This window comes from Lipotes vexillifer, unplaced genomic scaffold (assembly GCF_000442215.2).
Source record: "Lipotes vexillifer unplaced genomic scaffold, Lipotes_vexillifer_v1.1 scaffold792, whole genome shotgun sequence".
NCBI lineage: Eukaryota > Metazoa > Chordata > Mammalia > Artiodactyla > Lipotidae > Lipotes > Lipotes vexillifer.
The window spans coordinates 1046033-1058994 of record NW_006795663.1 but is presented as its reverse complement, the minus strand read 5'-3'; the positions used below and the strand labels follow the sequence as shown (position 1 = coordinate 1058994).

The following is a 12962-nucleotide window of genomic DNA, read 5'->3' as shown; positions in this document are numbered from 1 at the left end:
CTTTCCCCACTTAATCTATTTATTTTTATTTATTGAGCAAGCAATATCGTAACCATGACTGAACTTTTTTAAATTACAAGAAAACTTACTCGGGGTCCAGCTTCAGTAACAGATCGTATGTTTTCATTTTTCCACGTTCCCGTCCAGGCTTTGTTCACATGCTACAGAATCTTTACATTATTATAATCATGGTATAGTTACAAGTTTGCATTTGGCATTTTTCACTTAGTATTATATTACAGGACTCTTTCCGCATTGCTCTATATTATTCATGATTATGCTATTTCATTGAGTCATGAAGCTCCAGTTTATTTGACCACCCTTCTGTTTTAGTCACAGATGTTCGTCTTCCTTAAAAAGATGCCGATGGAATAAAACACAGCCACAATAGCTCAGATTGTTGCTTTTCCAACTCCTCTAAGCCCATTTGCTGTCTGTCCCTGTGATCCTCCTATTCACTTAGCCCATCATGTTTCATGGAGACCTTGGTTCTCTCGTTACGCCGACTGTGGTCAACTGTTGTCTCCATATGAATCCTCCAGCCCTGGACCCCCTTAATCCCAAGGCTTCTGCCAAGTCAGGACCACCTTTGGTCATTCCAGTCATTGCTTCCTCTCCAAGTCCTGTGCCAAAGGCAGACCCAGCTTATTTCACACTGTCTTTGTTACCACACTTTATCCATATATTTTAATATTTGCACTCATTTAGATACCATTTAGGGTTCTTTACTGCAAACCACAGAAACTAACATAAGCAATGGGAAACTTATTGGAACCAGCCTAGGAAGCAGGTGGGCATTGAGACACTCCAGAGAGCAGCAAGAATGGTCTCAGAGCATAAGCAGTGAGGTCAGGACGAAGGACCCAAAGCCATTTGCAGTCTCTCAGCCACTTTACTGGCGATTCAAATTCCAGGGAGTGTTCCGTTGGCTCACATTGCTTACCTTGGCTTCAGCTGACAGACATTCCTATCACACTTCATCCAGTGTGGAGGGGTGATTTCCTAGAGGACCCAGGGAAAGGGGAATGATTGCCAGGCTGCCCTACACACACATCCTACCATCAGTATACGTTTACAAAAACATCCCTGCCTAACAGTAACTTCCATACAGCAGGTCCCACAGTGTTGTTAGTTACAGCGTCCATCTCCAAACCCAAAATCTTGGGGGATTTTAATCCCCCCTCCAGTTCTACTACAACCTCTTCTTTTGTACGGCCCGAGTTAAATAGGGATGTGACTAACGTGATTCTCCTACTTCTTTGAATACCTTCCTTTTTTTCTGTTCCCTGGCTCATGCCCCACAGTGACTATTTAGAAAAGCATAATATCAAGCAGTCATTTTTCTACGAGGAAGGGGGCTCTTAGAAGCTTGGGAGGATTTTATCCAAAGTACACATTTCCCTTGATCTTAGGCAAGACATATTATAACCTCTGGGGAAAAGGCATGGCATGGTATGTGTACTTTGAAAAGTCTTCTCTTTTAATTCTGTTATCTTGCCTCTACATCCACCCTGCCTCTGTTCTTTAAAACCTCCAGTGGAATGGAGAGAGCACCAATTTTACTTGAGGGCTGGATCTGCTTCCTACACATTATAAAACCTTTGATGGGTGATGTAAGTTCTTCCAGCGAAGGGACAAAATTAGAGGTCTTCTGTGCTCCTCCTCGGTGACTGGTAGTGTTTGACGCTTTACCTCATCATTTCATTTCATCTACCCCAGCAACACCATCAGAGCTGCATTACGGTCAATCCTTGGATACGTGGGGGATTGGTTCCAGGACCCCCAGGGATACCAAAACCTGCAGATGCTCAAGTCCCTTATATAAAATGGCATGGTATTTGTGTATAACCTATGTGCATCCTCCCATATACTTTAAATCATGTCTGGATTACTCATAATACCTAATACAATGTAAATGCTATATAAATAGTTCTAAACACAATGTAAATGTTATGTAAATAGTTGCCAAGTCAAGGCAAAATCAAGTTTCGCTTGTTGGAACTCTGGTATTTTTTTTTTTTTTCCTTAATATTTTCGATCCAAGGTTGGTTGAATCTACAGATGTGGAACCCGCAGATATGGAGGGCCAACTGTATTTTCTTTCTTATGTGTATTTTCAGAACCCATGCTTCATCCACTAGGGCACTCTGAACCTCAGTGACCATATCTGCAAAATGGAAGTAAAAATCCTTGAAATGAATCTTGTGAATATCAGACGTAGAGCTTACGGTGAAACCAGTTCAGGCAAAGAAAGGAAATTTCTGCTCATCCTAATTACACCGTCTTTCTGTGATCATCCAGTTTGTCTCTCTCCTTCTTTCAGTGGCAGATCTTACCTCTTTCCTAGAAGGCTGAAGCCATCCAATGTGAACTTCGTCACCCACTCCTTTCCTTACAGCAGAATATTGCTCTTCATAACAGAAGATCAAATATCAATAGTTATTTGTTTCAACCTAGTGATATCTGTAAATAGGTCTATTCTCTAATACTGTTCTACATCTTGGTATTTTTTTCACTAATATATTATGGAGGGTAGTCCAATTTAACAGGTATAAATCTATCAATACCTCATTCTAACAGATAAGTTGTAATCCACTGCTTGGGTGGATTAGATTTGGGAGGATTTAACCGAGCTCCTATTCATGGGCATTTAGGTTGTTTCCAGATGTTTTTGGTTTTGTTCTTACAACAAGTAATGCAATAAAAGTTTTTCTATATGCAGCTTTATGCACCAGTTTTGAGTGTACCTATAGGGTGAACTACTGAAAGTAGAGCTGCTGGGCTAAAGGGCATGTACCTTTCAAATTTGGTAGGTATTGCAAAGTTCCCTCCAAAGAAGTGCCCCAGTTTAGACTCCCAACAGCAGGGAACATTCTTGCCATATCAGTATTGTCAAAATTTATAATCTTTGCTAATATAATGAGATAAAATGGAATTCTGTTGTTTTAGCTTGCATTTATTTGATTATATGTGATGTTATACAGTTTTCATATATGTATTGTATTTATTTTCCTGCTGTACTAGTCAGCCTGGGCTGCTATAACAAAATACCATTGACGGGGTGGCTTAAACCACAGGAATTATTTCTCACCGTTCTGGACGCTGGGAAAAGTCCAAGATCCAGGTGCTGGCAGATTTGATTCCACAGTGGGGACTCTTTTCTTGGCTTGAAGATGGCTGGCTTTTCACTATGTCCTCACATGGTGGAGAAAGAGAGAGAGTTCTGGTCTTTCTTCCTCTTCTTATAAGAATACGAATCCCATCAGGGGTTCCCATCCACCTGACATCATCTAAACCTAATTAACTCCCAAATGCCCTCCCTCCAAATACTATCACATTGGGGTTCAATATGTGAACCTTGAGGGGACATAGACATTCAGTCCATAGCAACTCTAAACTCCCCATTCAAAGTAGGTTCCCTTTGAACCTACTTCCATTGGGTTGTTTGTCTTTTTCTTACTGATTTGTTAGAACTGTTTATAAATGAAAGAAATCAGCAGTTTGGGGGTCATTTGAGGAGCGCTTCGTGTTTTCTGCTTCAGTCTCTACATGTCGTGTGTGTCTTGGGGAAGGGACAACAGGCTGGCAGTTGACATGGCTTTGAGTTTCTATTATTTGTTGGTTTTTGTCTCTCAGCATGATTTATTCTTTGGTTTTGCTGTTTGTCACTGACTAACTGAGGTCCTGTGAGTTAGTCCTAATTTTAGGAATATTATGTCTCAGAACACTTGGAATTTTTCCCATCCTGCCTCACAGAAAACTCCGTGACCATCAGAAAAGAAGAAGGGAGGAAGGTCACTAGGAGGACTGGGAAGGCGTAGAGGGCGGATGGGAGGTTGATGGAACTGCGAGGCTGACACGCAAAGTTCTCCCTTCATTTTTTCTTTGATATTTTCTTCCTTTCTTTCTCTGCACTTCCCTCCTTCCTTCCTTTCTGTTTCTCTTTTTTCCCCCTGGCTACGTACTATAAAAATACAATTCTGGAGCATGGGGTTGGATTCCACCACGGGGACTGAGATGGAATTTCAAGTCACTCACCGTAATTCAACTTTATGAATTAGAGGATTCTTATGAATAGAATAGGATGGAATGTGGTTTCATGTTTTCCTTCCCTAGGGACCCCGCCCAGTTTGGCAATAGGAAACTAAATTAAGGGTGGGATTAGTTCTAGGAAGCGGACTTTTAGGCTAGCTGCACGTCTAAGCCAAATATTGTAGACAGTGCCTTAGTTATCTATGTTCACGAGCAATCAGGAAGTGGTGGGTAACTGAAGTCCCCAAATGTGCCAGAAACATACTTCTGCCTTTGTTTGTTTATCCTGATTATTCTCCTACTAGACTATCAAAGTGGATTTATTACTACTCATTTTACTCTTCTGTTTTCCATCAACAACATAGGCAGGGAGGCAACATGCTGCATAAAAAAAAAATGCTAGAGTAGGTGTTAGGAGACCTCAATTTTAGTCCTGTTGGTGCCCCTCACTAGACTGAGACATGGACAAGTTATACAGCTTCTCAGGGCCCCAGTTTCTTCCTGTAAAAGGGACAAAAATAACCAACCTCCCAGGGTGGCCAAGGGGTCCTGTAAAGTGTGACCTGGAGCTCATGGTGCCTATGTCGTAGAGCCCGTCCCCACGCATGTGAGCTGTTTGCACAGTACCCGGCACAGAGAAGGAGCCCAACAAATGCCTGTCTGCTTTTCTTCCTTGTCCTGGAAGTACCAACAGATTGTATTCGTTTCCTAGGGCTGTCGTGGCAAATAACCACAAACTTGGTGGCTTAAAGCAGCAGAAATTTATTCCCTCACAATTCTGGAGGCCTGAACTTCAAAATCACGGTGTTGCCAGGGCTATGCTCCTTCCAGTAAGTAGGGGAGAATCGTCCTTGCTTCTTTCAGCGTGTGGTCGCTCCCGGCCTGTGGCTGCAGCACCCCCGTCTCTGCCTCTCTGGTCACATGGCCGTCTCCTCTGTGTCTTCTAAGGACAACTCGTCATTGGATTTAAGGGCCACCCAGAAAGATGATCTCATCTCAAGACGCTTAACCTAATTACATCGACATTGACTCTTTTTCCAGATAAGGCCACATTTACAAGTTCTGGGGGTTAGGGTGTGGACATATACCTTTTGGGGAAGGCAACCATTCAGCCCACCACACACACTCTAGGGATTACTTTATATGTTCAGACTATGGCCTGATTCAGCACATTTTTTTTACAATCACCCAGCGAATCCACCATCGGTTTGATATTAATAAATCAGGGTATGTAAGGGAGGAGAAAAAAGAACAAAAGCTTGGTTTTCGTTTGCTGTGTTTTGTTTTATATTTATAACCCTTCTCTCCTGGGTTCCCAATTTAGTAGTGATGAGTGGAGTGTATTTGCTATTTGTGCGCCCATCTTCCTGCCTGCTGCTCTCATACTGGTGGTCAGGAAACTGCAGCCCTCCTGTCGCGGAACCTTCTGTCCTGCCCTCGCTCCACTGCATCTCCCGCTGGCCCCACTCACATGACCCCTGACCTCTTGCCGTGGCTCTCTGAACATGGCGCCCATAGACTGGCGGGCTGACATCCAGCTCTGGGCTTAAACCTCTGATTAGATGCTTGTTTGCTTCTTGGACTCCTCAGCTCTCTCACTCATCCTTCCAGTAGTCACTCCCTGAACCTTCAGGAACCCAGCTTAAGCTATTAAGGTCATGCAGAGACCCCTCTGTGCCCTGGAATGTATTGAAGGAAGGTGGCCCCAATGAAACAAGCCCCATGGCTTCAGGGTGACTGAGTACCTGGGGGCAAGGACTCTACCCTGGAGCTGAGCCTTGCAGGGCTTTGCCATTACAGTGGTGGCTTACTCTTTCTGAGCTCTCACCTCAGGCTCTTGGGGGGATTTCCTCATCCACACCACCCTCTGAAGTAATCTTAGCTCCATGTCTCATTCCCATGTGCTGTGAAGGAGTTCAGCCTTATCGGGTTTGTTCCACACAAAGGGGAAGGCAAATCCCTGTACCTTCTTACCTCTCAGGGGTATCGTGGGGACAGAGGAGTGTAACTGTGAAAGGTCTTCAAGCTCTTGGACCAAACAATACTGATGAATCCCAATATCTTAAAAAAAAAAAAAAAGCCAAGGTAACCTGGAGGCAATTATGCATGTCAGATGGAAGCCTGAGGTTCACTGAAAAACCCACATTTTTTTTTGAATTTTATTTTTTATACAGCAGGTTCTTATTAGTTATCTATTTTATACATATTGGTGTATATATGTCAATCCCAATCTCCCAATTCGTCCCATCACCACCAGCACCACCCCCTGCCACTTTCCCCCCCTTGGTGTCCATACCTTTGTTCTCTACATCTCTGTCTCTATTTCTGCCTTGCAAACCGGTTCATCTGTACCATTTTTCTAGATTCCACATATATGCGTTAATATACGATATTTGGGAAAAGCCACATTTTTTAAGGAAAGTCATAGTGTTACTCGGTGTCCCAAGGGTAGGAAGGACATTCCAGGGGAAGGATCCAGAAGCACAAGAGCAGCTGTCTGCTGGGGGGAGAGCAGGCAGTGCTGGAGCTGCAGGTATTGGAGGCTGGGGAGACTCGGGTCCAAACTCTGCTGCAGCCACATGACTAGGGTAGGTCACAGGTCCGTGAACCTCAGGTGGGTAACCTCATCTCTGAAAGGTGAGAATGGTTGTAACCAGGGCTGCTGTGAGGACTAGAAATTACACATGTTATCTGGCACCAAGTGGGTGCCTGAATAATTACAGTTCTTTTACCATGATTCTTCCTCTGAGGACTTCTCAAGCCCCACCCCACCCAGACAGGCAGCCAGTCCCCCCCGAGGAGCCTCCCTAGGCTTGTCCTAGCTACATAAAGCTCTTTGCTGCTGGGCCAGGCCATTCGTGCAACCTGGGGTGATTTTCTCCTTGTCCTCAGAACCTAGCTCAACACTGGTATACACCTGGTGCTCAGAGCCTGTCTGCATCATGAAGGAACACAGTGTACCCACGCTTAGCAACCTGCTTGGCATGGTAGATCTCTGTGAAATGACCAATTAAGTGAATGGGGGTGTAGAGTCACCCTCGGGATAGAACTTTAAAACTTTCTGACATTTTAAATCTCCTGATTCATCTTGGAAGCAGGAAAGGTTATCATTATGGATTTAACAAGTATGTGTTTAGTGCCAGCTCTCTGCTTTGCACGTGGACATCCTGACTTAAATCTCCTTACAGCCCTGTGAAGTAGGTAGGAACACAGAGCGCTTCAGAAACCTCCCAGTCACACTGATAGAAGAGGTGGCAGGGGTGTGACTTCAGGCATCTGGCTCTAGAGCAGGGACTCTAAACCCTGGAGTTGTGTTGCCTTTACTGCATGGAGACACTGGAACATGGCCTCCTCAGCAGCTTAAGGGAAGCCCTGTCCTTCTAGCCTGGACCCTAAGGACCAGAGGAGTAAGCCTCAGTTAGGGGGTGAGGGCACCACACTGAGCTCTCCAAGGCCATGGCCCCCAAAGCCAGGACCACATACAATTTTGCTGAGCCCTATGCACTCCGGCATTTGTGTGTCCCTTCCTTTATTAAAATATGTGTGTGTGTGTATATATATATATATATATATATATATATATATATATGTATACACACATATATGTATATATGTGTATCTATATGTATACACATACGCTATCTATACTGATTCATTCTATTTTATGACTGCGTCTGCGTCTGTATGAAGACGAGTATAACCCAGGCTGGATTCTATTTTGTTTCTCAGATTTTAACACAGGCCCTGTGCCAACTTGTGCCTAATGGATAAGCCATTCGGGTTATCCAGAGCCTCTGCGAGTGAAGCAGGAGCGGATGTTGAGGTCCCCTAACCGGCCTCTGTCTCCACAGGTCCCGCAGCGGATGGCTGTGGCCGAGGGCGCTCCAGAGGACGGCGGCGGCGGCGCCCCGGGCGTGTGGGGCGCCTGGGGCCCCTGGTCCGCCTGCTCGCGCAGCTGCAGCGGCGGCGTGATGGAGCAGACGCGACCCTGCCTGCCCGGCTCGTACCGCGCACGCGGCGGACCGCCGCCCGGAGCGCCCGCGCGCGCCTTCGCAGGCCACGTGGTGTCAGCCGTGCGTACGTCGGTGCCGCTTCACCGGAGCCGCGAGGAGCCACGCGCCCCCGCCAGCCTCAACTCCAGCCGCCAGGGTCCGGTGCAGCGAGGTAGCCGGCATCCGCAGGCCCGGGGCCGCGAACCCACGGCGGAGAGAAGGTACAGGCCCTCCCGGCCCCCGCGCGCCCGCCCGCCCGCCACCATCCCTGTCTCGGTCCCTGCCCCAGCCCGGATGTGCCGCGCGCGCTGCTCTTCATCCTAGATTGCGCGGTTAATGCCTTGCTTCCGCCAGAGGGGGAGGAATTCTTGGCTCCACAGATCTCCTTCCATCCTTTGATTTATTTTGCAGACTTTTAAAGCGTTGAGGCCACTCCCACCCCCTCTGTGATTCTGAATTGTCTTCAAAGTGAAGCTGAGTTTCAGAATGCCCTTAGGCTCAACCTTAGGGAGGCCCTGCAGAGGGTTGAAAGAAAGAGCTACCTGGAGCCAGGAGACGTCTGTCCTAGTCCTCCCCTAGTGCTGGGGGAAAGGGAGATTCCTGGCCACAGGATGTGTGGATTTGAGCTGAGGACACAAAACAAGGGGCCTTTTAACCCAAGAGCTGACATGAGTTTGGAATCCTTGAACAAGTTATGTGTCCGGAGTCTAACTTGCTCCCAGGCTGTAGGTTTCAGGATTCTATGAACTTTTATACAAAGTTTCTCCAAAGTATTTTGAGTGAACACACAACTTTGAGGATATGTCTAATTAAAGACCTGGACATTTTTTGTAGTCTTAATAAAATATGAACTCCAGAAATGGCATACTGGCATCAGAATAGTTGTATAGCTCTCAAAAGCCTTGGGTGGCTAGGCTAGCATAAATATGCCAAAGTAGATAGTGCCTGTGGAAAGGTAGGAATATAGAGGCTGGGAAGAGCTTGTCAGTGAATTAATCAACCAACATTGACAGATTATTCAGCATCCATTCAGCAGTATTTGTTGGGGGCCTGAAGTCCCTGATAGATTCTGAGAGAATATTCATATGAAAGAAGTAACAATAACAACAGACATTTACAGGAAGAACAAGAAGTGTAAGCTATGCTCGCTGTGCTTAAGAAAGACATAATTTAGTGGCTAAGCCAAGTTAATGCCCATCCCAAGCAGGGCGCGAACATATCAGGTGGGTGGCCTTGCAGTTCAGACATTAGCACCGATGGCCACCCTTCCCCACTGTGGCTAATGCTGCCTGAATCCTTCTCAGCTGCCAGACACCTGGAGGTGGAGAGGAGGTGCAACCCATCCACACTTGCCAGCCACACACACTCTCTTGACCTGGTCATTGGGAGTTTGGAGAGAGAGGATCATTTCACAGAGAAGCTGCTTTGGCCAAATTCTGAATGATAAATCAAATCTGAGTTGATAGAAGGGAGAGTTCTGAGGACTGGCATGTAATGTCAGTGGGAGAATAAAAGAGAGACCAGCTGGGAGAGGATGATTCCTTCTTTCTCTCTTCCTGCGTATAGACCCGAGGACCCTCCAACGTCACTCTGGGACTGAGGGACTGCTACTTCTAAAGCCAAGGGTTTGACATGTGTTTTCTCTCTTCATCCTGACCACAACCCTGTAATAACATAGCTCCCCAGTCCCTTATCTGAAATGCTTATGGCCAGTGCATTTTAGAATTCAGAACTTTTCAGAGTTTAGAAAGGTAATGTTAGGGCATATTTCACATGTTAATGACATTCCTTCCGTGGCATGGGGCAGCATCCCATCATCAAACACATTATTACTGCTGCAGTGAAACATACGAATGTTCACGTCAGCTAGGATAAAATAAAAGACCATAAAAAGCTTTATGTCCGTTAAGGTGAGGTTTGCTGCCCAATTAGTTTTGCCACCAAACTGAGAAAAATGTAACAAGAAAAGGAAAGACAAGGGACTTCCCAGGTGGTCCAGTGGTAAAGAATCCGCCTTCTAATGCAGGGGACGCGGGTTTGATCCCTGGTCGGGGCTCTAAGATCCCACGTGCTGCGGGCAACTAAGCCCACGCGCCACAACTATTGAGCTCCTGCGCCTCAACTAGAGAGCCCGTGTGTGGCAAACTGTAGAGCCCACACGCCCTGGAACCAGTGCGCCACAACTGGAGAGAGAAAACCTGCACGCTGCAACTAGAGAGAAGCCCGAGTCCGCAACGAAGAGACCGCATGCTGTAAAGAAAGATCCTGCATGCCTCAACGAAGATCCCATGTGCCACAACTAAGACCCAACACAGCCAAAAAGATAAGGAAAATAAATAAATTTAAAAAATAAATATTAAGAAAAGGAAAGACAAAAACTTGGTTTTCAAAACTTTTGGTTTCAGAATTGCAGATTTATAACAGCTAAAGTTTATTGAATGCCTATTCTGTACCAGGCACTGTTCTTGTCCCTTTGCACTGACAACCCTATGAGATAGATGCTAATATCATCCGCATTTTAGAGGTGAGGAAACAGAGGCCCAGAGAAGGGGAATAACTTGCCCAAGGCCACACAGCTAGTCTGCGAAGAGTTAGGATTGGAACCCAGGCAGTCCTGGCTCTAAGGACCTAATGAAATATTGTTACACGTGAGGCTCTAAGGTCCTAAGAGGTTAAATGACTGCTCAGATTCCTAGAGCCATGGGAAAGCTGAGATTTGAAGGTGCTGCTGATTCCCAGATCCCTGGAGTACTAGGGACTTCTCTTCCAGCCTCTGTGGTTGAGAACCAACCTAGGAGAGCTGCCTAGGGAACAGGCTCAAGTTGGCTACAGGCCTGGGCTGCAGACATTCCAGCCCATGTGTTTTGGCAGCAGGAATTTTTTTTTTTTTTTTTTTTTTGGAATTTTTTTTTTTTTCTTCTAACTTATTGACAAGGGGCCAGTTACTGTTTACTATGAAGTTCCTACAAGTTTCTATCATGCTCTTGTAATTTGACAGTTTTAGATGAAACACTCCAAATATTAGCCTGGAAGACCTGCACTGCTGACAAATGTCGAGCTCTTCCTGGCTGATGAAAATCACATTTGCTTATATTTATTAGTCATTAGGAACTTGCATAGTATATGTGACCCCAGAAGATATGTCAGTGTGTTCTCTGGATGGCTGTCTGCCCTACTCTCTGTTTCAGGTTTGAGATTTGAGGCGAAGGCTATCGGGAGCTTGGATGTTTAAGAAACTGTTAGATTGTGATACTAGGCAACTGAAAACCTAATTGGAGCCAGATAACAAATAAAACAAAATAATTCAACCTTCTAACAAATATTTATTAAGCATCTACTATGTTGTAAGGCCCTGGACAGACAAAAAGGTATAAAAACCAGGTGAGGGATCCTCCAGGCTCTAACTCACAGGCTAGAGCAGCTGTTTGCAAACTTAACTATTTTTTGAAGCATAAGAATCCTTTCTGCAAAATCAGCCTTAGGTAGAGGCTCAGTCTGTCACACAGACAAAAGCTGAGCTGCTCTGGTGGAAGCCTCAGAGGCATTGCTGTGGAAACCCAGGGTCTAGATCCAAATGCAGCAATGGTTTTCAACCTTGGTTGACCATCAGAATCCTTTGCCCATCTTTTAGAAGTCTTGACACCCTGGTCACATCCCAAGTGAACATCTGGATCTCTAAGGGTTGTGCTTGAAGATCTATATAATTCCAATCCAGCCAAGGTTGGGAGCCATTGATCTGGAAGTACCTCTTCGAAACCTCAAGGTTCTGTGGAAAGTAATTTGGGAATCAGTCTTGTCCAGCAGAATTTTCCAGCTTTGGCGACAATGTATCAGAGTCACTTGCAGTGGGGTGGGGAGGCTTGTTAAAAGTAGAGTTGCCCAGAGTCTCCACTGTCTCCCCTGCCTGATGGGGATTCTGTTCTGTAGATTTGTACTGTGACCTGGGTAGCTTTATTTTAAATGATTCTGATATGCTCCAGAGTTTGAGAACCACTGCTCTAGAAGGTTGGAAAAGGCATGTGTGTAAATGCCTTCCAGATAAGGCAGGGGGCTGAAATAGTAATCGTAATGATAATGGCTACCATTTTGGATCAATCTCATGTACAGGCACTATGTCAAATGCACTGTAACGTTGACAGTTCACACAGCCCTATGAGGCCGATGCGGATATTCACATTTTACAGGTGAGGAAGCAGACTCGGAGGAATGAAGTGTCTCACTCAAGATCACCCACTTCAGAAGCAACAGAACCAGAGTTCGAAGTAGGTCTGTCAGAGTCCAGCACTAAAGTTCTTTTCTCTGAAATAAGTATTTTTGAAAAGGGTGTTTTGAAAGTGAGTTTGCTCACTTCCAGCGGGTGTGGTCCAGAAAAGCTGCTCGGAGGTTGGATAGCTTGAGACACGTCTTGAAAAGTGGATGGGATTTGGTAGTCAAGGTTTAAAATGAACTGCATCTCTTCCTTGCATTCTTCAGCTCTCTTACCCAGGGAAATCTTTGCATCTAGTCCTGGGTACCAGGGCAGTTCAAAAAATATTGGAAGCCATGGTCCTTGTCCTTGACAATGAGGTAGTGGATAAGTGGCAGACTCACAAAACACTACAAGGGCCAGAAAACAGTAGACATGTGGCCAGAGTTCAGGAAGATGGGAAATCTTTGTGGGACAGAACAGTCAGGGAATATTGCACAGAACGGGTAGGATTTGAACCTAACCTTGATGAATAAATAGAATTTACTTGGCTGGAATAGATCTGGAAACTTCTTGAGTCCACTTGCTCCCACATCAGACTTTTGTCTCATTAAAACACGCACATTCACCCTCTAAAAAACTTTAGAAATCATGTCAGTACTGATTGGAGCTCTCCCAAGGATCCTAAAGTTATTTAACCTCTCTGAACCTCAGGGGCTTCATCTTTCAAATAAGGATAATAATACTATCTA

The 12962-nt window shown here is 45.3% G+C and overlaps 1 protein-coding gene across 1 annotated transcript in view; it reads left to right on the top strand.

Annotated features, from left to right (window-relative positions):
• Positions 1 to 12962, top strand: part of THSD4 (thrombospondin type 1 domain containing 4) — a 566919-nt gene that overhangs the window by 60402 nt on the left and 493555 nt on the right. The window contains 1 exon segment of the mRNA XM_007467843.1: positions 7884 to 8245. Coding sequence (XP_007467905.1) covers positions 7884 to 8245 — 362 coding nt within the window.